The 26,032-nt window shown below is 41.0% G+C and overlaps 1 protein-coding gene across 1 annotated transcript; it reads left to right on the forward strand.

The window, feature by feature from the left end:
- The first annotated feature begins 5,121 nt into the window (after window positions 1–5,121).
- Window positions 5,122–26,032, forward strand: NRSN1 (neurensin 1). Its single transcript, XM_030929634.1, has 4 exons — window positions 5,122–5,230; window positions 7,030–7,102; window positions 13,485–13,682; window positions 24,173–26,032. Exons 3-4 carry the CDS (start codon window positions 13,494–13,496, stop codon window positions 24,569–24,571), a joined length of 588 nt encoding a protein of 195 aa, XP_030785494.1. The 5' UTR covers window positions 5,122–5,230; window positions 7,030–7,102; window positions 13,485–13,493; the 3' UTR covers window positions 24,572–26,032.

The raw sequence follows: 26,032 nt of genomic DNA on the forward strand, positions 1-26,032 counted from the left end.
AGTCTTGACCATCACAGGTAATCAATAGTTAAGGGTTTGATTTCTTATTATAACCTACTCATTTGGCAGCTGAAGGAACTAAGAACTGGAGACACCATTGAGAATCTTGCCAGTGAGTCAAACCAACAGGGCTGAGGTTTAACTGGGATGCTACAGTATGACCTTCCAGGATGCCAGACTACACATCCATGTCAGTTGGTAAGTAGCTGCTGATCTCAAATGTCGCCCTGCTGTCCCAGCTGTGCCAGGCCTTCCCTTGGAACCCCCTAGGTCCTCATCTAGCAACTATGAAAGTGATAACCAGCACAGCAGGGGACTTCTAAGACCCTGCATCAGTTCTGCAGCCAACATCAATTTTTATTGTTCCATGCTCCTGCTGAACAAGGCATCCAGTATTTTGAATATCAACCCCCATCCCCACCTTCACCCCTGCTGCATACAATAGTTAATTGCAAGTTTCTGACAGAAAGCAAGTGTCTCATTACTCTTCCAAATATAGTGATGCTAATTTATCATGTGATAAAGTGAATTCTATTAAAAAGAGTGCATCGTAATAAGTTATCAGTGACCAAACTTCTTAAGATAAATGGAACTAGAACTCGGCATTAAAGAGTAAGCAGGAGTTGAATACACAGAATTATGGGAGGGGATTCTAAGCGGGAAAATGTAGTCACATAATGCTTAGAAGCAGATATTCATTTGATGCATTAAGGGTTGGCCGCATAATTTACAGAGCCTGGTGCAAAAGAAATGTGCAGAGCCACTTGCCCAAAAAAAAGCAAAAAGTCATTGTCCTTTCCTCTGTAATCTCTCTCCAAACCCAACAAAGTGTTTTTATTTTTGTTTTGTTTTGTTTTGTTTTGTTTGCCATTTAATGTTGCGCTCCCATTACAAAGGCAGCAGGAGGTGGACCACATGTAAACTGAGGGTCCAATCCCCAGCACATGGATCTATTTCACCATCAGACTTCATTTACAAAATGCAAATTCAAGGAGAAAATTATTAAGAATTTCAAGACAACAACCACAGAGCATTAAGCCCCAAGTGTGGGCCAGCTTCTCAGCACAGAGCCCTGTACAACTAGGCTAATTGCTTGTCTCTGAAGTCGGATGTATCTGGAAGGCAAAAAGCAACAGAATTAGATGAAAGTCGGGGACGGGGTAACGTAGGGAGGTAAGATGAGGTAAGAGAAAAGAGGTATAATCTGTGTAGATACTCACAAGCCATGCCATGCAGCACCCAGAATAATTTCTATGTTTCACAAATTAGTTATTTGGAGATTACAAACAGAAATAAGCATAGATGAAGTTTATCTACCTCTTCAGGATCCTCCTCATAACTTGCTTCTCAAAAACATTATGGAAATGGGCCATTCTGAGGTCCTAGGCAGCTCTTCAGACTCTGGACCTATTTTTCTTCTCTAGCCCAATCCTGTTTCCTCTGCCATCCTTAGAATTATTCTGTTGCAAGAAAGAATCTTATTGACTAATTCACTAATAACAAGGACAACCAAAACATTTTACCTTCCAAAGAGAAACTTGTAAAGAGGAACTACTTCACATGCCAAATATTCTCTTGTAGCAGTGTATTTACAAGATCAGCAAAAGGTCCCACTGATAGTAGTGAAGAAGGGAATACAGAAGAGCATGTACATTTGCCTGGAGACCATGCCCAGTACTCCCTCCAATCAGCTACTCCACCTTGACAAGTCTGAGCTGCCACCACTCCAGCCTGCTGCACTCTCTGTACGTACTAATCTGCAGAACAAATATTCCCTGCAAAGGGGAAGTCTGGGCCTCAGAACTGGCCAGACAGAATTTCTCAGCCACAGTATTTCAAAAAATTTGAAATTGGATCTTGATCACTGAGAACCTGTCATCATAATTAAGCAGAAAAAAGCAGACAGACATCTGTTCTGTCCAGGAACACAAACAGCATACTAATTTCAAGCTTTTGCCTGGTGTGGAACACTGCGGCCTTGGCTTGGACAGGCTGCATGGCCAGACGGGCAGAGGCTGACCAGGCTGCAGTCATCAGAGAAGCAATAAAGGTCACTACGATATGGCTGAAGGCTCTGCCTTTGATCAGCTGAATGAAGGAACTGAATGGAGTTCCTTCTTGACCACTGTCCCGTCTTCCTCTTACACACCCTGGATTCCAGGAACGAACCTGGGAACTGAGCTTGCAAGCTGAATCTTGTACTTTTCATTCCCTAAAGCTGTCATAATATGCTTTTCCCTCCTCCTTCTATCCAAATCTTACCCACCTATCAAGGACTACCCCTAGATCCACATTATTCATTTGCTAATTTATTCATTTACCAAAAATAAGTACTTAATTTGTACAAAGCAGTGTGCTAGTCATTGCGTGGAATACTAGGTAAATTGTGGGCAAATCTTTTCTTTGTGATGCTTATAAGCCTAACAGCAGAGAGTAAACAGATACAAAAATAATTCCAATATAAAATAAAAGAAAAAGAAAACCTGTTAGTATCCTAACACAGGTAAAACTAGATGCTTAGGAGTTTAAAACAAAGAACAATGAGCTGTACTGAAGCACATCAAAGGCTTTATCGAAAAGGTGACAGTTGTGCCAGGACTTGAAGAACAGGTAGCACATGAGGACACAGATATGCATGAAGAAACAAAAAGAGCCACTGAAGTAAATAGAAGGGGGAAAAAAAGCTGCAAAGTGTGCATGAAGAACACCAAACATGTTCAGTGTGACGAGAAATAGACTTAGAGAGTCATGAAATACGAAGTTAGAAAAGCAGCCTGACAGTCAGGCGTGGTGGCTCACGTCTGTAATCCCAGCACTTTGGGAGGCCGAGGCAGGCAGATCACCTGAGGTCGGGAGTTTGAGACCAGCCTGAACAACATGGAGAAACCTCATCTCTACTGAAAATCCAAAATTAGTCAGGCGTGGTGGCACATGCCTGTAATCCCAACTATTCGGGAGGCTGAGGCAGGATAATCGCCTGAACGTGGGAGGAGGAGGTTGCAGTGAGCTGAGATCGCACTATTATACTCCAGCCTGGGCAACAAAAGCACAAGAGTGAAACTCTGTCTTAAAAAAAAAGAAAAGAAAAGAAAAGACTAACTAATCACAGCATCCCTTCTGGAAAATAACCCAGGAGGAAACCACAGCCTCTTCTGACCCCTCTTCTCTGTGACTTTCATATGCTTCTGTTTGTCCCTCGCCCTTTGTGCTCTAAATGGCAGACATTCAACAAATGTGTGTTGAATAATAAATTAATAAGCTCTTCACTGCTAAGTGTTGCCATATAATATAACCCAGGGAAATCGTATGGTGTGTTCTAAGTCAAAACAGTTGCTTCAAAGTAATCATCTTTGTTCCTTGATGTTTGCAAAACAAATAAATAGAAACTATGATTTGCAAAAAGCAAAATAATGGTGATAATTCACATGTGAAGGGTATCTTGAAGTATGTGAACCATGTTTTATTTTATCTCACCAGTTACTTGGTTGAGAGTGAGCCAAAAGCAGATGTACTGGTGGAATTTAGAAGACCTGTGCTGCTCCCTGTTTCCTCGACAGGCATCCCCCGTCCTTGGTGGCCCCCTAAGCATTTGCTCAACAATTTGCTTTGGTCTGCCCACTGTTTAGCAAGACAGAGGTGTTTCTTAGTGTTTTTTTAGGCTTTTTCCGAAACCTATGTGGAAGTGAGGAAATAATGGGCAAAATATCACTTATATCCTTACCTCTCCAGGAGATCATCTTGCAGATTGCAGATTTAGTAGCTGTATGATCTGCGACAAGTAACTGTGAGTCTGTATCACCATGGGTGTGTGTCACTTTTCTGTACCTCAGCCTCTTCATCTGTAAAATCTGGATCAGAGAATGCCCACCATATAAGGTTGCTGTGAGGATTAAATGATATAATATGTATATAATTAATATATATAATGTACTTAACACAACACCTGGCATATAGTCAGCACTATGTAAATGTTAGTTATTATTATGTGTAGTATAGCCATGCAAATGTTAACTATTTTAGTAATTATTCTCATTAAATGCCACTTAACGAGAGGTCTGCAGAAAGTCTCCTGAAGCAGAGGTTATTGTATTTATATACTAACTTGCCCATACCTGTGCACATTTTCTAAGGCATTCGCAGGTAATTTTCTGATGTGTTCTTGCCTTTATGCATTTGTGCTTTTTTCTTCAATGTCATAATTTAATTTATTTTCTTCATTTTTCTTTCATCAAACCCATTTGGACTTCCTAACGGTGCAGTAAGGGAAAGAGTGAGGATTGCAACTACACAATACTGAAAGAGGTGAGAAGGTTCTTCATTTGGGCAGTGCTCTGCCAACAGAGAGAAGCTCCTCACCTTGTGTCTCATCAGGGACAGAAAACATCTCTAAAAGGGTGGCAGTGGAAGAAACACACATCACGACCATCTGCCTCTCCACTCATTTTAAAAATATGTACAGTCATGCACTGCCCACTGATGTTGGGGTCAACGACAGATTCTGTGTATGACGGTGGTTCCATAAGATTATAATACGGTATTTTTACTGTACGTTTTCTATGTTTAGACACACAAATTCTTACTATTGTTTTCCAATTGCCAACAGTATGCAGCAGGGTAACATGCTGTACAGGTCTGTAGCGTAGAAGCAATGGGCTCTACCGTATAGCTAGGTGTGTAGTAGGCTGAACCACCTTGGTTTGGGAAAGTACACTCTACGATGTTAGCAGGACGAAATCGCCTAACCATGTATTTCTCAGAGCATCCATACCCGTCCTAACGCGACGCGTAACTGTATATTGAACCAGTCTTCTACGACCAAAATATGGTCTGGGCAGAAAAAAGCTTTGAAGAAGCACAAAGGCAGAGAAGGTGCCCGTCCTGGGGAGCCTCAGAAGGGCCCAGTGACCAGACTTCCAGAGGCCCTGCCAGCTGCCCTAACAGAAGCACCAGCCTAGCTGTGCAGGCAGGAACGGGCCTGGCGCGCCAGACCGCTCGGCCCCGCCCACTCGCCGCTCTCGGAAAGCTGGAACCCGGCCCCTTTGGAGGCGGCGGCGGCGGCTGCGCGGGCCTCGGATGCGCGGGCACGCGGGACTCCCGGCTGTCAATCAGGCGCGGGCTGAGCTCTACCGGGCGGAGCGGTGGCGGCGGCGGCGGTGATGGGACCCCAGCGAGAGATCTGCGGCTAGGCTGGCTGCACTTGCTCCACGGGTCAGGGGATCGGAGGGGGCAGGTAAAGCCACGCGGAGTCCAGGGATGGCGGCTTTCTATGCTCCAAATGTCTTTCTCCAGTTCTCCCTCTCCTCCCTTTCTCGCTTTCCTTCCTCCTTCTTCATGCATAAATGTTCTCTCTCTCGCTCCCTCCCTCCCTCCCTCATTCACGTTTATTATATGTGCACCAATCTCCACAAAAAAACACGCGTATAAAAATTGGTGAAAACATACAAATGAGGAAGAGCCAGCTCCATGCTTTGGTGGTTTGTGCTTTGCGTTATGTAAGAACTGGGGGGGGGGGGGGGGGGGGGGGGCGGGCAGGAGGGGCGTACAGCTAAAAACTTGAGAGTTTCCTTTCCATAAGATAAGGAAAGTTGTGTATTAGGAAAGAGTCAAATATGTGTATTTAGAGTTTGCAAAGTTGGTTTGATTTATTTTTCAGGCTGAATTGAGCCCCTACTGGCCCTCCCCACTCCTGTGCCACGTCTGAAGATGTTTCAATGTTTTGGTGTGATCTCAGGACCTACTTCTTTGTGTTGTTAGAAAGGAACATTAGGGTGGAGGGTCAGACAGAGTCTGGAGGCCACAAAGAAAACAGAACTGGAATTTAACAGCTAATGTTTGCTTGATTGGTTCCTGGCACTGTAACAGAAATGTTTTCAGGACCTTGGAGAGCTCCTGGGGGCTCCACATCAGGCCAGCCTTTGGTGAAGGGCATGTGTGGAATCTTCAGAGAAAATGGAGAAGGTGACAGATAAAAAGAAGAGAAATGTAATTCAGAGAGGCAGAGAGAGACAGGAAAGAAAGATACAGATGGGGGTGGAGGGCAGGTGTTGGGGGAGGGAGGAAGAGGAGAATGTAGTGAATTACGATTGGCTTGTTTTCCTTTGCTTATCCAGATCCAGGAGGCTAATACAATTTGCTTTTACCCCCAAATCTGCTCACACACCACTCACAAAATTTGTGGGAAAGTAAGTGGGTCTTGAATATTTGGCTTTGGTCCATATAGGCTGACCCTAGAAATGCTGAAAACAGTTTATCAGGCCTCAGCTAGGCTTACTCACCTCAAGTCTTCAGGTTCTCCTGCAAACAAATGGGGACTTGTTCATCAGAAAGAATTCTTAATGATCCCTTAAAAATACGGCCCCAGATATTATCTTATTTCACATAACTAGAGTAATGTAGGAAACCAATAGCCTTAGAGTTGGCAATGGCTTTTTAATCAAATTTTACATGGGCACCTGCTTTTCTTAGGCAGCTGGAAAGCAAAATGATCATGATAGGAAGAAAACGGATATAGGAGTACAACTCAGCCTAATAAGTAAATCATCCAAAGAGCCTTACGAAGTGTAAAATGCATGTAAACATATCAGAAAATATAGTGATTATAGGACTCATATATTTTACATTATAAGACCAAGCACCAGAAAAGATCAATTCTGAAGTATCTAGGAAGCAAGTCACTTTTTTAAATTTAGAATTTGTAAAACAGAAATGGATCAGTCTAGTTGGTATTATTAACGACATGGAATATAGTTATATCAAAATGAGAATAGCACATGTATAGTGTGTTATAATTTACAAAGCCCTTGTATGTCATCTCATGCACTTTATAAATTATTATGAGAACCCATTGAAAAGTTCTAAAATGTAGTTTAGACTTTTATTTTTTAGAAAGTTATCTCAATTCCTAAACATGAAGTTCTTTGTCAATGCTTTTGTCAACATTAAAATTATTCTTTATAAGTTATATGAATGGCTTATGAAATTTAAATTTTGATCTGGATTACATTCTGCAGAGACTTTTTTCTTAAATAGGATTGAAGAATGTGCCATTAAAAAGAAAGATCAAGGAGTAAACAAGAAGAAGAAGAAAAAGAGGACTTCAAAGGTAGGACTCAAACCCTATCACATGTAGATTCATAAGCACCCTGTGTCTGTATGTAGATAAAGAAGACATTAAAAGAGAATACGGGTTCCTTTTTTCTCATTTTGGCTTTGGATTTTATGTACCTTTCTAAAAAACAAATCTTGAAGAATCAAAGTAAATGATAACAAGATAATCTTACATTGTTACTCCTTTTTAAAAATTATAAAAGTGGTTACATGTCCACTGACTTTGAAGGTATTTTTATAACTCAGTATAAAGCCACAATCTCTACCACTGTTTCAGAAAAATAAAATATCTCTGAAATGATCCATTGGTAGGAACACAGTTCAGGTTTTAAGACCATGCTTATATAATTTCAGAATGCCTGATTTAAAGGTGAAAAAGCTGTTAGAAGGCTTTCATGCCTTCCTGTATCCCCTATGAGTCTGACTAAATCTTTTAAGGAACTGACCTTTTGGCTTGGTGTTGAATAAGTGGTCTAAATTGTCTACGTGCCTGTACTTTGTCTTTTGCAGCACTAGCCCTGTGGAAAAGTGGCTATAATGGGAACCTCAGTCTCATTGTCTCAGAATCATTTTATGGGAGAGAAAAGCAGCATGAAAAATTGAATGAAATTTCAAAGAAAATAAATAGAACAGGGCCTGTGCCTGGCCTCACAACTGACTCACACATAGTGTCACAGGAAAACACTCATTCTTTTTGTGCCTCAATTTGCTGCCTCTCTTCTCTCAAGGAGACCATGAAGACAAAGAATATAACATCTGTAATGTTCTTAGAGTTTCATGAGGCATAAAGATTTATTTCTGCTTCAAGGCTATGAACATTTATAGAGGAAAATAAAAATTAACTGCAAATATTAGACTGAAATTTAAATTTCCAGCACATTGATACTACAGTCTATTGGCACACACAGTGATATCATAATAGCACATGCATGACTTTGTTTCCCTAATACAGGAATTTTTCTAGGGATTCTCAGCATTTGTACTCTCTTCTATTGTACATACCTCTTGATGATGCTCATTTTGTTATGTTTATTGCTTCATGAGTGTGTCTCCTTGTAACCCAAGAGTTCATTGAGGGCAGACCTGGCCCCACTCATCTTCATAACTATTATCTATCTCACAGGTGCCAGGCACGTAGTACTTTAAAAACACTGAAGGAAGGAGAGGATGAAAAATGGAGGACTACTCAGGCCTTCATCCACACCAACCCACATAGAACTCTGCAGGAAGTTTCAAAGTACTGGAGAGTAAAGCAGTCAACAGTACAGAAAAAGTCCCTGCCCACATGTCGCTTGCACTCTATCATGTATATGGTCTATCAGACCATAAGTAAATAACCACACATAGAATATCAGATAGTAACAAGTGCTAGGAAGAGAAACAAACCTAGGCAAGGGGATAGAAAGTAATGGAAGGCTGATATTTACATATATTGACTATAGAACTCCTCTCAGAAGAATTTGCTAGGGAGTGGCAGTGTAATTTTTTCCCTCCACTGGTCTCTGGGTTATGATAGGTGTGCTGAGTTGGTAAGAATTGGATATTCATTTAATGTATAACAGTGCATGCAATTGAGACAGTTGCTATGGACAGATTATAAAAACAAGAAATCCATGGATGGATCCTCATTTATCAGCAAGTAGAGTATCCTTCAGAGAGAATAAAAACAACTCTTTCTTCATAGATAACAAAACAATCACACACAAAAGTTGCTTGTGCCCCATCACCATGGCCATGCTGGCAGGGAGGATGCAACAGGCTCTATCAGCGTGTTTACAGAATGAAGACTAATATGGATTGATTTAAATATAACACTAAAGAGTGTGTTTACTCATCCCCTCTATCCATGTACCTCCTGTGATATTAAAGCTTTTGTGAATAAAAAAAGGCTCTCTAAAATATTTTCATTAACAACAGTCATAGATAAACCTTTTTGTTGTTGCTACTATAGCTACTGAAATATAGACATCAGAATTCTTATGAAACCTTGATCTTTAAGTAAATACTGAGCCAGAGTAAAAAGCCTTCGCACATAGCTTCTGTTTCTGTCTCAATTCTAGTTTGTTGTATATAGTTTAATAACTGCCTAGTCTTTAAAGTGACTTTATGAAGTGACCTCACATATCTTTTTTATGATACCAGAAGTTTCCATCAATCAAATGAGATTCCAAATAACTGTAACATTCTCAGATTTGGGACAAAAAGTTATTGACTTCCCTAGGAGATGTATAACTCTCTGTTGAGATTTTGTAGGTCCAAAACCATCACTCTAACATGTTATATTTTAAAATTCATGTTCTTCCAAGTCATTCTCCTCTAGGAGTGAATTCCAGGTAGTTGCATGTTTGGGAAGATGTGTGATACCTCTCAGACCTATTTTAGGCAACATACATGATAATGCATTAACTTGCTAAACAAACAACATACAAACATTTAGTCTACCTAGTAGCAAGTAACTAACCTAACTAGTTATATGCCCTTTTTAAATGGAAGCTGCATACATACTAGTATAAAGTAAGAATTTGAGCTGTCAATGAGGATATGGAAGGAAGTGGGAAATCAGTAAACCTAGTTGTTTGTTCAATAGAAAATGATAGAATCATTCTATTGAGACAGACAAAATATCCTGAAAAACTACATCTGGAAGAAATTAGAGATTAATCTGATCCAACCCTCTTACTTTAAGGATGATGAAACCATAGCCCAGAGAGGCTAATGAGCTTGTCTGAAATCTCCTGACCAGTAAGTTGCAAATCAAAAACTGGCAATAGAGTCCATTCTCTGCTCTGTGTATGTAGTACAAAACAGGCCATGTTCTCGTTCATGTTTTGTGCCCCCGGGGGAGAAAGGCGCTTTGGAATTCTTTTTCTGGAATGTAGCTAACATAGCTAAAAATTCATGACTTCAAGTAGAGCGTTCAATCATTCAGGCTCAAAAACATTTGTTTTATGACACTTTCTATCTCTTTTATGATTTTGTCCATATTGTTTTTTACAAAGTTGGACAACTGGGTCTCATCTTACAAAGCAGAAACATTTAACCTAGTGTGCCAGAAGCAAACTGTGCAGGGAATGGCTATAATATATCACACAATCCTTCTCTGCATCAAAGCTGAATCCTGAGAAAGAACAACTTCAGCATCTAAGGAAACATAACTCTTACTGTTGCTATGAGGGATTTTTTTATTCCTATCATATCTATTTTTGTCCCTTTTTCATGTTAAAGTCTCTGATGCTTTATAGAAAATCTGAAAATATATATTTAGAGGAGGTGGTTCTGACTATGCAAGTATATGATTCAGTCCATACTCCTGCTTCTTGTATTAATTGTCATCTTTCATCTGTTCCCTGACTCATGGTGTAACCTTTAGTAGATGATTTTTCTATGCCTCAGTTTCCTAGTTGACAAAGCAGAGTTAGTAATACCAATCCCATCTCCCCTGGACTGAAATTTGCATTAGAATGCCTTAAAGGAAAATGCCTTTAAAATTATACCACTTATATACCGATGGTAATACGTTCTTGTTAATCATCTTCGTTGTATAAGCATTAAACAGAAGGTACTGAAGAGATCATCCTAATGCTATGCTTAAAATATTAAAACTAGGTTAATATTCTTTTGATCTGCCAGATTTTGGTGCTCGATTCAGGCAAAGAACATTCTAAAAATCTTGACTTCTCATGAAATCATATCTTTCTAAATGTTTTAAAGCAAATGTGTTTGTGTGGGGGGGGGGCGGGGGAGGTGTGGGTGTGTAGACTCTTGCCTCCCTGCACTCTTTCCCTGGGTGATTTCTTTAGATGGTAGCTATATCTGAAACAGAAAAAAGCACAGGAGCTAACAGTTAGTTGGTTTTCATTGATCAACAGCTAAAAAGATGAGGTTATTGGTCATCATTAATAGCACCATTTTTCTAAGGTCAGGGCCATGTTTTCCTCGATTTGACTACATTTTTAACCAAAACTCATTTGTAGCTAAGAGCACATATTTAAAGATGTTCTAGTGGGTTTACTTTGTGCCCACTGGAATTGCTGACTATCCCTGGTTCCAACTTTGATTTTAGCCCCATAATTCTATCCAGTCAATCTAAGTGGCCACATATAGGCATTTGATGGAATTGTAGATCGATATTTTTCTTTTGTAGATAAACATTACAAGCTGGTTGCTTCGTAAGTAACTGGAAACATTTAATATGCCTCTGTTGGCCTGGATTACAGCACAAGCTCTGAGAAAACCTGGCTTAATAGAAAAATAACCTTCCATGTTATTCCTCACTTTTTCAGATATAGACTATGTCCACACAACTAAAACTACCTACAGGATAATTTTTTTGGAAGAAGTCTGATTTATTTTAAAACACAAAAATAACTACCTTCATTTATAGTCAAACAATAGTGTGGCAGTTATATTGTGGACTAAAGAGTTCTTTCAGAGTTTTATACTTATTTTATTATTTCCACTTTTTTATATTATACTTTAAGTTCTGGGATACATGTGCAGAATGTGGAGGTCTGTTACATACATAAGTATACATGTGCCATGGTGGTGTGCTACACCCATCAACCCATCATCTAGGTTTTAAGCCCCACATGCATTAGGTATTTGTCCTAATGCTCTCACTCTCCTTGCTCCCCACCCCCTGACAGGTGTGCGATGTTCCCCTCCCTGTGTCTATGTGTTCTTATCTATCTACAGGATAATTTAAAAATCCAAACACGTATTTCACATTTCCAGCTATACATTTATTTGCTTATACGGAGATCAGAAAGTACAGATGATAACTGGCAATTCCCTTATTCACCAAAATTACTGTCCCTCAGTAATTCTTTCTTTTTTATTTTTAACCATGATTAGTAACAAAATCCATGTGAATGCCTCTCTCTAAGGGTATCATTTACATCAAATAAAGTGGAAATTTCCATCTTAAAAAGGCAGAGCCCCAAGCAGGCTGCCCAGGACGTAGTTTTATTTAACAGTTCTCTGAGTTCTTACTGACACTAGACACTTCATGGAAAATAATAAAAGGCTGTGTCTGCTCTCCACATTACAGTCTAGCCACCCACATGGGCAGATGTATCCACAAATAATGGCTAAAATATACAGTGTTAGTGAGGTGTAAATTATTGGCCAAGCCATTTGTGATTAATAAAGCATGAGGCATAGTTGCTCAGCAGCTTTTTAATAAAACTTCGTACAACTTGACAATTAGTTAAAATGTCGGAGGAAGATACATGAGATCCGAAGGCAAAATTTCGAACTAGTAAGAGTAACACCGTGTAGATTCCACAAGGAAACAGGGTTAAAAATCTGAGAGGACAGTTTAAGGCAAACTCCATCTTCAGCAAATGAGAATGCCTGCCCAATTCTTTAACATGTAAGTGCAAAGACAACTGGATTCTAAGAGATTAAAGATTTCTTGTCAAGGCAATAAAAATCTCAGCTTCTTTGTTGCCCTTTCTTGCGTGCTTCATGCTTAAAGGTGTACCTAATTTATGTGAGTTGTGCTGTTGTGTCTCATTTCATTTATGGAGATGCAGTTCTAGTCATTGAGTATTTAGGGTAATCTTGCATTAAACAAAAAAGAAGAGCAGCTTATAGGAAAGACAGGTTTTTCTCACTCATCGGTGGGAATTGAACAATGAGAACACTTTGTCACAGGAAAGGGAACATCACACACCAGGGCCTGTTGTGGGGCGGGGAGGGGAGCGGGGAGGGATAGCATTAGGAGATATACCTAATGTAAATAACGACTTAATGGGTGCAGCACACCAACATGGCACATGTATACGTACACAGCAAACTTGCACCCTGTGCACATATACCCTAGAACTTAAAGTATAATAATAAAAAAAAAAAGACAGGTTTTTTTGTTGTTGTTGTTGTTTGTTTTTGTTTTTTTGTTTGTTTTTGGTTTTTTGTTTTGTTTTGGTTTTGTTTGAGACAGAGCCTCGCTCTGTCGCCCGGGCTGGAATGCAGTGGCGCAATCTCCGCTCACTGCAAGCTCCGCCTCCCGGGTTCACGCCATTCTCCTGCCTCAGCCTCCCAAGTAACTGGGACTACAGGCGCCCGCCACCACGCCGGGCTAATTTTTTTTTTTTTTTTTTAGTAGAGACGGAGTTTCGCCATGTTAGCCAGGGTGGTCTCCATCTCCTCACCTCGTGATCCACCCGCCTCGGCCTCCCAAAGTGCTGGGATTACAGGCATGAGCCACCGCGTCCGGTCAAGAAAGACAGGTCTTTAAAAGTGCCTTTTCTGTAATGAAAAGAGCACTGTTCAACTAGGCATACATTACTCAGTCTGGTTCTTACCTTTCATATGTCTTTTGATCCTGAGGCCAAAGCCCGTGGTGCTGATCCATGTGGTTGTTGTCATTCCAGCTGGGAAGGATGAGTTCTTGCAGCAACGTCTGTGGGTCCAGGCAGGCACAGGCTGCAGTTGAGGGCGGGTACCAGCGCTATGGAGTCCGGTCCTACCTGCACCAGTTTTATGAGGACTGTACCGCCTCAATCTGGGAGTATGAGGATGATTTCCAGATCCAGAGATCACCTAACAGGTGGAGCTCAGTATTCTGGAAGGTAAGGAAGGAGCATGTGTTTAACTTAGGGAATGGAAAAATTATTGGACGTGGTTAATACTGCAGCCGTGGAGGATGGAGAGGTTTAGTACTCTCTGTGTGTGCATCACTTTTGGTGATACTAAATGCATTTTTCTTACCTTACGAAAGAAGAATCTAAACTTTGGGCCAAAGAAAGCCTCTAAACACAGCACAATTATTGATGAGCAAGTTAAACATAAATAGGTACAATTCCCATATGAATTATTATTATTGCTACCATTAATAATGTGCCACTAAATTCACTAATTGAAGCCATCCATAGGCAAAACATTATATTCTTTCAACCTCCCTTACAGGTGTGGTAAGTATCATTTGACAAGTTGCAACAATTATTAAAAAGAAATCGTTAGGTATTTAGAGAGAGTTAATGATTAAATGTAGTACAGTGGTCAGTATACCAGCTCCATCTCTACCAAGTGTGTGATCATGAGGCTCTCTGATCCCAGCTTCCTCAAATGAAGGAATCTCATTAGACAATGTATTTAGTCCCTCAACAGATAATTAGTGAGCATCTACTCTGTGCCAAGAGGGTTCAAAGTGCTGGAGGTTAAAGTGGTAAACAGAGAAAGAAAAAGTGACTTCCCTTGTGGAGCTTATAATCTATCATGGGAAACAGACTGTAAACAAAGAAACCACATGACAGAACGTTAGGTAGTGATAGTGCTATGGATGACAGGGAGTGATGGAGACTGGTATTTGGATATGCTGATGGTAGAAGGCTTTCAGAGGAGATGCCATCTTAATGAATACCAGGATGAGTTGAGGGAACAGACCTGGCTAAAGGTCATCCTAGACTGGGAAAATAGTAGGTCCAAAAGCTCTGAAATGGGAACGAGTTTGGTGTGTTTGAAAACGATCCAGAGGTCTTGAATCTGGTTGGAGTGGTGTAAGGAAAGGGACAGGCAATGAATTAAGAAAAATAACAAGGCACAGATGATTTATGTAGAGCCTTGTACACCATAGTGAGGTCTTGGGTTTTTACCTCCAGACACATGGGAAGCCACTGGAAGAGGCTGATTAATTTAGAGGGTGTTAAATACCCAGGCAAAAGATTCTGATGGCATTAGTGGAGATGGTGAAAAGTAGTCAGATTTAGCTAAAGGTTATGCCTATTAGACATCCGAGTAGTGATCTCTAGTGACAATTTAAATATATCAATCTACAGCTCATGGATTGGGAGTTATTGACACATAGAATCGGTACAAGGCACTGGACTTCTGAGATCATCCAGGAAAAGAGTGTGGACATAGAAGAGAAGAGGGCATTGGGACGTTCCAACATTTAGAAACTAAGAAGAGGAAGAGGCTTCAGAAAGGGATACTGAGAAGATGATCCTTAGATAATGCCTAAGGTCTTCCCTAATCTTTGCTTCTCCCAAAAGATCCCAGAATTTTTTGACATGGACATTGACATAAACTTGCAACTTATTGGTCATATAGTGTAACAAGAGACAGTATAGCATAATAATGATGAACATGAATTCTAACCTCAGACTACATGAGCTCAAATCCCAGCTCTTTTGTTTAATCGTTCTGTAACCCTGAGCAAATTAATTGGCCTTATGGGGCCTCTAACGGTGATACTTACAGCACCTACCACATAAAAGATATAAGAATTAAATGAGATAATATTTACAAAGATCTTAACACTGTCTTTCTAGGTACTTAATAAGCATTAGCTATATTACCTACTATTACTGGTTGCCGTATGAAGCACTGAGTTCTTAAATGGAAAAAAAGTTGAAATACAGTTAATAAATAAAGTATGAGGTAACACAGTTGTTAACGTGGATAACCCAAGACCTGTGTTAATTCAACATCATGTTGTTGTCACATACTCTGCATCAGAACTGGTCAAGACAGCATCCTTGCCCTGTAGAAATCTCACCTCTGATGAATCCTTACTGGCTTTAGCCAATGAAATGCACAGCCAAGCTTGGCACATCTTGTATTTACCCGGATATGTGGGTGGTTGTTTCCCTATTTGTCAAAAAAAAAAAAAAAAAGCATTTGCCTGACAGATCTATTGTGCCAAGAGCCTAAAATGCCACTGACACACAGAATATTGTAAGTGTTCATGGAGCTCCAAAGCACTAGTTGTTATGTGATTTGTGAAGCTGTAAACCCATCAAATAAAACATAGTTACGGTTTTAAAACAAAGAACTCACAGTGAATTACCAACCCCAGAATTCAGATTTCATTATTTTCTCCCTTCTATTTTGCACAAACAAGATCCAAAAATATTTATTTACTGTTGTGCTGGAGTCCTAGATGTATATCTGAACCACAAAACACAAGAAACCTAGTGTCAACTTGACTGACCTAGGAATTCACTGTCTTAGAGACCTCACCTCTATCAAGGGATAAACCAACTGTTCCTGGGTTGAAGTGCTTTGTACCAACACAGGAAAAGGCACCAGCTATGCTCATGTCTCTATTATAATTCTTTTTCATGTTTTTTTTTTTTCTTTCATTCAAACTGCATCTGTAGGTGGTTCAAATTGCTGGCTTCTCCTTTCCCTGCTTCCACTGTAATGTTGCAAGAGTCATGTCAGCCTCTCACTGGGGGCTGTGCTCACAGTGCTTTGGTGGAACTCTGCTCTTGAGGCAGCAGCAGTGGGCAGCATGGCAAGACTTAACGAGAACAGAGCTTGGAATCAAATGGGTCTGAGTTAGAATCTTTATTGAATGCATCTGCATAACATCTATTTCACAGTATCATTCTTCCTCTCTTTCTTCAAATGTGTAGCTGTCCAACATGCACCAGCCTCTGGGATTCTGATGTGAATAAGATCTTTTTCAGAGGTGAACAAATATTCTTCAAATATGAAGAAGATCTTTTCTTCACCTCTGAATAAGATACAGCATTTGACCTGAAGGAGTTCACAGTCAAATAGGGAGGTGGCCATGTACATAGATTGTTATAATGCAATATGCTAAATGCTCCCCTTAAAGCAGGCACAATAATTACTGGGAGCACAGGGTTTGAGGGGTAGGGTGGAGTGGGTATCTGATGCAGCTAGGGAAGAAATGGCTCCAAGAGGAGGTCACATGTGAGCAAGCAGGAGCAGGGCATTCCAGTAGAGAGAAAAGTATTGCAAAAGCTAAGAGCCATGGGAGAGTACAGCATGTTCAGGAGACTGCAAAGAGTTCCCTGTGGCTGGGGTAAATGTCCAAAAGTTGAAGAAGAGTCAGGAGTTGAACCTGGGAAAGCATACAAGAGCCAGTTCACAGAAGACTCTGAAAGACCATGTAATAGAAATTTCTCTATAACCTTTCAGCTTGAGTACAGTGAGGGGGCAAGATACTGAATCTAGGCTTTTCTAGGTGGTATATCATAGTCAGGTATACACACACACAGACACACACACACACACACACACAGAGTGCCACATACTTTCTCTGAGGTTAAGATATACATCTAGGACTCCAGCACAACAGTAAATGAGCCGAGGTCCTAGGTTGCTGCATGACTGCCTCCGCCACTTCTAATTTATCCCACTGCCTGCAGCTGATTCCATCTGTAAAAATTGATGTAACGTAGTCCCATCACCATTTCTGCTGCCCCCAAATCAATCAGGCTATGGCGGATTTTTTTTTTTTCGTATCTTTGCCTTTAACCTTGACTAAGGCTGTTGCCACTTGATTATCCATGCAGCAAACAGTGTCATATGCACGTGTCAAACCAATGGGAGCAGTCTTCTCACCTCCCATCATTCCCTGCTCACCTGAGGCTTATCTTCTTGCCTTCTCCTCAACCTGTCTCAGAAGCCTGTATCAGCCTATGTCGGAGGTTGATATGTCATGGAGGCATTTGATGGCGATGTGCAGGTGCAAGGCAAGACCAAGATTGCCTCCTCCACAGCCTTACTAACTGTGAAAGGGACTCCAGTCCCTCTCTTTCCTCTCAAGACCCAGGTTAAGCTCCTCCTATCTGCCCTAACCTCTCTAGTCCCCCTCTTAAGCTAAGTCAGAGTTTAAACTTAAGTCCTTGTTTTTTTCCTTCAAAGCTTTTCTAGACATTAAGAAGTTCGTTTTATACTAGAGATGAGAGGAGCTGTGGAAGACTCTGCTTTTTAAATCGCAAATGTATATTGTATATATTTCTCATGTACAACATGTTGTTTTGAAATACATATATATTGTGGCATGACTACATCGAACTAACATATGCATTATCTCACATCCTTTTTTGTGGTAAGAACACTTAAAATCTATTTTTTCAGCAATTTTCAAGAACACAATAGTGTTATGGACTATAGTCACCATGTTGTACAATAAGGTCTCTTGAATTTATTCCTCTTAACTGAAATTTTGTATCTTTTAAACAAAATCTTCCCAATCCCCTCTCTTACTCCTTTCCAGTTCCTCTCTACTTCTATGATTTCAAATTTATTAGATTCCACATATAAGTGAGATCATGTAATATTTGTCTTTCTGTGCCTGGCATATTTCACTTGACATAATGTCCTGTGGAAGACTACTAAGAAGAGAAGCCAGGTGGTATAATTTCTGTTTATAAAAGATTTCTCAAGTTGCCTTTGAAGGATGGAGCAATGGAGATCATCAGGACACTGTTGCAATGATCCAGGCAAGATATAATAATGGCCTGCACCATAAGAGTGGCTGCAGTGGACAAGACAGAAAAGATTCAAGAGATTTTTATGAGATAGAGTGACTAAGATTTAATATCTACCACTATGACTATGAAGAACAATTTCATGAATGTGTGGATGGGAAGAACACAAATAGAAAAATTGGGAAGGAAGTTGCAGGGCACCACTTTTACTCTTTTGGGTTTGAGGAGTGTTTGGGACATTTTTCTGTAGATTTTCCTGTTGGTTGTCAGAAATATGGTCTAGAGCTCAAGACAGAGATCCAGGCTGGAGTTGGAGGTTTGGAAGTCATTGGTAACAGGTGGGAGTTGAAACTGCAGCTTCTGATTAAACGCTAAAGAGAACATAGTGATTAAGAAGAGGTGGAGGTCAAGGATAGACTCCTTATCCAGACATGGTGGTGTGTGCCTAAAATCCCAGAGGACTCAGGAGCCTAAGGAGGGATGATTGCTTTAGGCCAAGAGTTCAAGGCTGCAATGAGCCATGATTGCACCATTGCGCTCCAGCCTGAATGACAGAGAGTGACCCTGTCTCTAAAAAAGGTGGGGAAGGGTAGAATCCTGGGGAACACCAATAAGTTATGAAGAACATCCAGCAAAGCAGGTTGAGAGTTAGTTGTCTGGAGCAGACATACACAGAGGAGAGAGTGTGTCAGAGATAACCACGGGGAAGGGTTTCAAGAACGTTTAAGTGTTTAATATCAACGAATGTAGAATATTTAAGTGAGCTAAAAAAAGGAATTAGATTTGACATTAGACTTGACAATTAAGAGGTCCTTTGTAACCTCGGAGAAGCAGGTTTAAGGAAATCGTGGAGGACTGAGCATGGCTGTCAAGGATAGAAAGGACATCGAGAAGTAGGAAGAGAGGCACACAGAGCTGGAGAATTGCTTTGGAAGATGGAGGCAGTTGAATGTGTTTATGCGCTGGAGGAAGGAATCTCTGTCAGGTGGAAGAGCTGGTATGATTTCACTGCCCAGGTGAAAGGGTCTAAGAAGACCGTGAGGTCAGGCTGTGGAAGGACCTCGATCACCTGGCGTCGGTTCTTGCTTCATACAACTCAGTATCAAGCTGAGACAAGCAGGGACAGGTGAGCTATACTCTGCCCCCGCCGCTGGCAGACATCACCGCTCGAAGCTCAGCTCCTGCTCTGGAGAGGTCAGCATAGCCCTCAGGGCTGATGCAGAAGAAAAAGCCCGTCTTCGCTCTCCCGACGCGCTTCCCCTAAATAACCTCTAACCCAGATGGCGCCTTGCACATGGAGCTCCATCCAGCATTCCCCGCACGCCAGGCTGTTCTTCCCAGCCATGCAGGTTCGTGCTTCCAACAGTCATTCCTGCCTCCTCTCTGCCAGAACAGCTGCGCCGCGACTGCTGCCAGCTCTGTCTATTGGAGTAAATGCATTTTCAGGCCTCATCAGCTCACTGGGAAACAATGAAAGGATGTTGGTCAAAATAACAGCAGTCTCTGGCCTGTAGCCCCCACCAGCAGAATTTCTGGCATACAAAAATAAGTTCTCCTTCCTCTCCAATTTTCCTTTCCAGCAGCAGGAACTGGGTTTTCACACATCCTCCCACAGCCAAGAATGGAATCGGAAGTCACAGCACAAAAACTGTCCTCGCTGCTGTTTCGGGAGTTTGTCACCATCTGGAGAAGCCCTTCTCTGTCACCACTGGGATTGGTCTTACCACATCAAGGCCCCAGGCTGCTCTGCTGAGCCTTGAGGAGGACCCTCCCAAAGCATTTCAATTTTTCTGTGTGGCCCTAAACAAGGCTGCTTTGGTTACTCAGAACCTTAAATAACCTCTGCATTGCAATTTTTTGACTCTTTCCATTTGGGAGCCCTCTTTCTGTTAGACCTCGGACCAATTCGACTTAGAACTGTGTCCAGAGACAATTTTTATGATACTGAATGGAATCACTCCCTCAATTTTTATCCTTTCCAGTACTCAGCATGGTACCAAGACTAAGCTGATGCATCCCAACTGCTCTCCTCACCTCCCATATCCTCTATGAGAGGGTTAGAAGCAGCCTACTCATGACAGACTCCATCATACCTATGATCCCATGCTCTCCCTCCCATGCTTTAGCATGTCTGGAATTCCCCAATGGGTGCATCTCTCAGAGATTCTCATTAAAGACTGGCATTGAGAGCACCTTCAGAACCTTTGAATTTAGCTGTTCACTGTGCTGTCTTCCCCACTACAGGGGGTGAGCCTCTCTCTGATTCTCTGATGTCAATAGAAAAGGGGAGAAGGCTCAGAAAGGCCAGTCACGTTCCAGTTCTTCAAGTGAGCAGGAATTCTGCCACCTGCAAGCCATGGTTTGCCTTTTAGCTTCTGAGTGATAGTCCAGGAGTGGATTTTCATCGAAAGCACTGCTCAGCTGAGGAGCAGACTCCTCTGAGAATAAATCACCTGGCTCTGCGTTCAGCAGTCTAGTGGTTTAAGTTAGGCAGGCAGGATGGTTTATTGAGTGTCAGGCTGGAATAGGAGCAGTGGGGAGGCAAGACAGACACACACTGGTCTCACGTGCTCTTCAGAATCTCAGAAACTAAGATCATTTTTGGCTACCCTCAATTTTTGAGAATTTATGTCAATTCTTCAGCCGGGAGGTAGTTTAGTGACATAGGAAGCATGTCACCATGGATATTTAAATCAATTTTGCTTGTACCTTCAGAAGTTTTTGATATGAGTCATTTTCTAAAAGTTATAAATAATGGTTAGTCTTGGAAAGTAAATGTAGTTGCCACGATTTTTAGAAAAATGTAGAAAGCAATCCAAAATGTTATATTGTACAGCCCAATTTTTCCTGTAGTACTCATGTCTTATATAGAACAGCTTTTTTTTTTTTTTTTTTAATGAAGACATCCTATTGACCCTCTTTGTTTTTCAGTTTCCTTACAATATGAGATAATGGAAATTTGTTCATATATTGTGGCTAAAACTCCTTTGAGGTTCAAATAAAAATAATGGAAAGAAATATACAAAATAGTAATGGTGAAGTATTATGGGTAGAAGAAAAGTCACAAGTAGTGGGAATCACACAGGTCTGGGTTAGAACTAGTCACACCACCTGCTATTTATGGGACCATGAACTATGCTTTTTTCTTTTTTTCTCTTTCCCCTGAGATGGAGTCTTGCGCTTGTTGCCCAGGCTGGAGTATAATGGTGGGATCTCGGCTCACTGCAACCTCCACCCCGACAGGTTCAAGTGATTCTCCTGCCTCAGACTCCCGAGTGACTGGGATTACAGGCATGCACCACCATGCCCAGTTAATGTTGTATTTTTTAGTAGAGACAGGGTTTGACCATGTTGGTCAGGCTGGTCTTGTGTCTGGAACTGGTTCCTTTCAGTGGATTCTTGGTCTTGCTGACTTCAGGAATGAAGCCGCAGACCCTTGCAGTGAGTGTTACAGCTCATAAAGGTAGTGCAGACCCAAAGAGTGAGCAGTAGCAAGATTTATTGTGGAAAGGGAAAGAACAAACTTTCCACAGTGTGGAAGGGGAACCGAGCAGGTTGCTGCTGCTGGCGCAGGTGGCCAGCTTTTATTCTCTTATTTGACCCCACCCACATCCTGCTGATGGTTCATTTTACAGAGTGCTGATTGGTCTGTTTTTACAGAGTGCTGATTAGTGCATTTACAAACCTTTAGCTAGACAGAGCACTGATTGGTGTGTTTACAATCCTTTAGCTAGACAGAAAAGTTCTCCAAGTCCCCACCCGACCCAGAAGACCAGCTGGCTTCACCTCTCAGTCTCAAACTCCTGACCTCAGATGATCTGCCCACCTTGGCCTCCCAAAGTGCTAAGATTACAGGCATGAGCCACCATGCCTGGCTAAACTATGCTTCTTTAACCTTATAATCCTCAGTTTCTTATCGGTGAAATGGGAATAAAAATACCTACTTCTCATAAGATGCTTGTAAGGATTAAATGAAAAACACATCTAGCATTAGCCCAGGTCATAATAGATGTTCAATAATATCTGTTATGCTTTTCCCCTTTTTGCTAGGGTGATAGATTCGTGGATGTGTTTTCATCCTATTAGCCAAACCACCTTTATTAGTGTATTATCCCAAAAAATTTAAATATTTTAAAGATTAAATCATGTTATATATCTGGTTATTTTCCTAACCTCATTATTCTAACTAAAAGCAATTAAGAACAGGAGGAAAGGAAAAATGTGTTTAAAAAGTAATGGTGTTAGCTATTCCTTATTCCAAGTGCTGAGCAATTGTAATACTGTTACCAATGTAGCATAACAATTTTACAAAGGGTGTCTTTCCAAATAAGAAAAAGAGTAGCTATTTATTACAATTCATAATTTTGCCAGATACAATGTATAACTTTGCCAGATACAAGGCTGAGTGTTTTTACACATAATCTCATTTAGTCCTCACAAGTCCTCTATGAGGTACGTATTATGAGCATTTGTCATTTTATAGATGGGGAAATTAATGACAAGAGATTTTAAGTAACTTTCCTTCTATGATTCAAGTGCTAGGTGGTGGTGGTAGAATCCAAGCGTGAGTCTATTTATTCCAAACCTGTGAGCGTCGACCACCAAATGGTACATCATTTCCATCTTTAGTATGTTACATTTCATTAGAACCTGAGCTAATGCAGTTTAACCTCCATCTGCTATTCTGAACACTTCCTAGCACCTGTACAAGTACAGCCCAAATAGCTACATGTGAGAGGAGAAAGAGCACTGGCTTGGGGATCAGCTCTGTGGCTTCTAACCCTGCCTCTGCAGCTTGTTAGCTGTCCATCTTTGGCCCATGACTTACCCTCTCTGAGGCTACATTTCTTTACCTGTAAACTGGCAATTAAGGTTCCTTCTCTGCTTACTTGGAAAAGAGGTGAGTAGTTACAAAGACTATCCATGTCCTCCAGCCAAAACCACCAGGAACACACCTACATGTTGAACAAGTTGGATGTATTACTCATTACAGTGAGAAAGAATGTCACCATAGGGGACTGTGGAGCATTGTAGTATGACAGTGTGAAAAGGAAGTATAGTATTATAGGATGTGGGCTCTGGTTGGGAGATTTTGGGGAGGGTCTAATGAAGCAAGAGTTCACTCTGGATTGTTAGGGACAATTCTATGATTGGATATCTTAATAAATCTTATGTATAGAGAGGACAAACTAGAGTGAGACTAAAGCGATCATGAGTAAAGAAGTAGCTGTCATTCATATTAGCCAGGAGAGGGGGTCATGTGGTATTTTGTGGCTTTTACAAGGACATTGTTTTTGTTTGTGCTTAGACAAAGTTATGAAGGGACACTGTTTTGTCCCACTTCATCGTGGTCACAGAATGAGCATGTGTTAATGTTCTGTGACATGGTGCCTAGCAGAACAGCGTGGCCTTGCTGTGAGCTCCCAGCCAGCTTCTAACAACATTGAGGCCTAGGGGACAGAGTAAGGCCAGCTCCTGGATATCAGGGCTACTTTTCTGTTCCTCAAGACCAAATGAGACAATGTAAGCAAAAGAAGCAAAAGAAGGTTTTGTCAACTGCAAAGCATTGTACAAATTTTAAAAAATAGATACTTATGTATATATAATTTATATATTATATATATTTTTAGATATATATTATATATAATATATCAAAACTGAGTGCTGGAGTTTTTGGTTGGCATTAAAATTAGAAAGATCATCTTTCACCTTTTTCAACAGAAAATTAAGTAGATGTTTCCTGCAAATTTGGGGTAACTGGAAATATTCACTTCTCTCAAGAAACGAGACAAGTGCTGCCCTTGAGGGCTCAGGGGCGAGCCAAAGCACCTTCCTCACTCTACCTTGCTTCTGTCGTTATCTACCTCTAGGTCGGACTCATCTCAGGTACAGTCTTTGTGATCCTCGGATTGACTGTTCTGGCAGTGGGCTTTCTTGTGCCCCCCAAAATCGAAGCATTTGGCGAAGCTGATTTTGTGGTGGTCGACACGCATGCTGTCCGGTTTAACAGTGCTCTGGACATGTACAAGCTGGCAGGAGCTGTTCTCTTCTGCATTGGAGGCACGTCCATGGCAGGGTGCCTGCTGATGTCAGTGTTTGTAAAGAGCTACTCCAAAGAAGAAAAATTCCTCCAGCAGAAGTTTAAAGAACGAATCGCAGACATCAAAGTCCACACCCAACCGGTTACAAAAGCTCCAGGGCCAGGGGAAACAAAAATTCCAGTCACTTTGTCTAGGGTTCAAAATGTCCAGCCTCTATCGGCAACCTGAAACCTTTCCCACCCCAGTTCTTCTTGTCTGATTTATGCCCATGGTTAAAAGGAGCAGGCCAATTTTCAAGATAAAGAAGATTTGGCATTGACTGCCTCAGGGCTGTGTTCAGCTCTGGGCAGCCTAGTGAGTGGACTCACACTTGCTCGGTTCAGGCAGCTCTGCTGGAGGTCGTTGCCATGCCTAAGCCTGTGCACATGCATTCAGCTTCTTAAGATGGGTGCTTCCTTGTGCTGGGTCACCAGAAGTCCCCTGGAACTCTCTTTCATAGATCGTGACTTTGTGTTATTTTCCGTGTTATTCAAAAGCGCCGACGAGTTTAGACCAGCTCACCAATGGTTAAGGTGGTACATTTTATTTTCTAATATTGGTTTATCTAATCTTTTCTGCGTGGTGCTGTCTTCCATTCCTGTCTCACTCTGTGTAAGATTTTTGTCATGTGTGTTCATAGAAACATAGAATTCTCTGATTTTGATCTGAACATGAGTTTTTTAACCGTATTTTGACATGAGATTCCTGACATTGGATACAAAGTTATCAGCATTCACAAATCTTTTTGTTTTCTCCATTTTTTTGTCCTTTGAGATGAAGTGCTGTTCTTTTGCCCAGGTTGGAGTACAGTGGTGAAATCATAGCACACTGCAGCCTTGAACTCCTGGGCTCAAGCAATCCTCCCACCTGAGCCTCCCAAGTAGCTGGGACTACAGGCACCTGTCACCACCCCCAGCTAATTTTTTTTTAAATTTTTTAGAGGCAGGATCTTGCTCTCCAATTTTTTTAAAAAACCAAAATTGCCAACTTTAGAATCTTGACCAAAAAAATTAATTTTAGGAGAGTCTACTTATGCAGTGTCCAAAAGTACTGAATTAGAAACCAGGAAATTTTAGTTTCTTCTATCTGTGTGATCTTGGGGAAATTATTTAACCTCTCAGTCCTAATTTTCCCCTTCTGTATAATGGGAGTCCTGGATCACAATACATCTGGGGTCTCATTACCCAAACATCCGAGATTCCATTTTTGCCATGTGTCATCAAGTCTCTCCCCAACAGATGTTTGTGATGCTTTTGTGGTTCTCACCGTGGTGGGATTCTTTCAGAATTAGACTCCTGGTAAGTCACTGAGTCAGCAGCCTTCACACTATCTACCCTTAAATATCCAACCCCAGCAATTTATACAATGCTGTCATATTTTTATAAAAACAAAAGTAAGCCATCCTCAAATAAGGAACCCCTTGGTAGGTATTAACCTAAAAAGGGTTTTCATTCTCAAACAAGATGCTTTGTTCTCCAGCAAGATACTCATCTCATCCCTTGCACTTTTGTTTAATTTGTGGATTCAGATTAGACTGAGGAAAATGGAAAATATGCCCTTGGTGTTTTCTTAAAGTTGTGCCACTTCAGAGCCCTTTTTTTTTTCTTCCTTCACTGGACAAATAAAATATGTGAACGAGCGGAACCTGAA

Source organism: Rhinopithecus roxellana, chromosome 4 (assembly GCF_007565055.1).
Source record: "Rhinopithecus roxellana isolate Shanxi Qingling chromosome 4, ASM756505v1, whole genome shotgun sequence".
Classification (NCBI taxonomy): Eukaryota; Metazoa; Chordata; class Mammalia; order Primates; family Cercopithecidae; genus Rhinopithecus; species Rhinopithecus roxellana.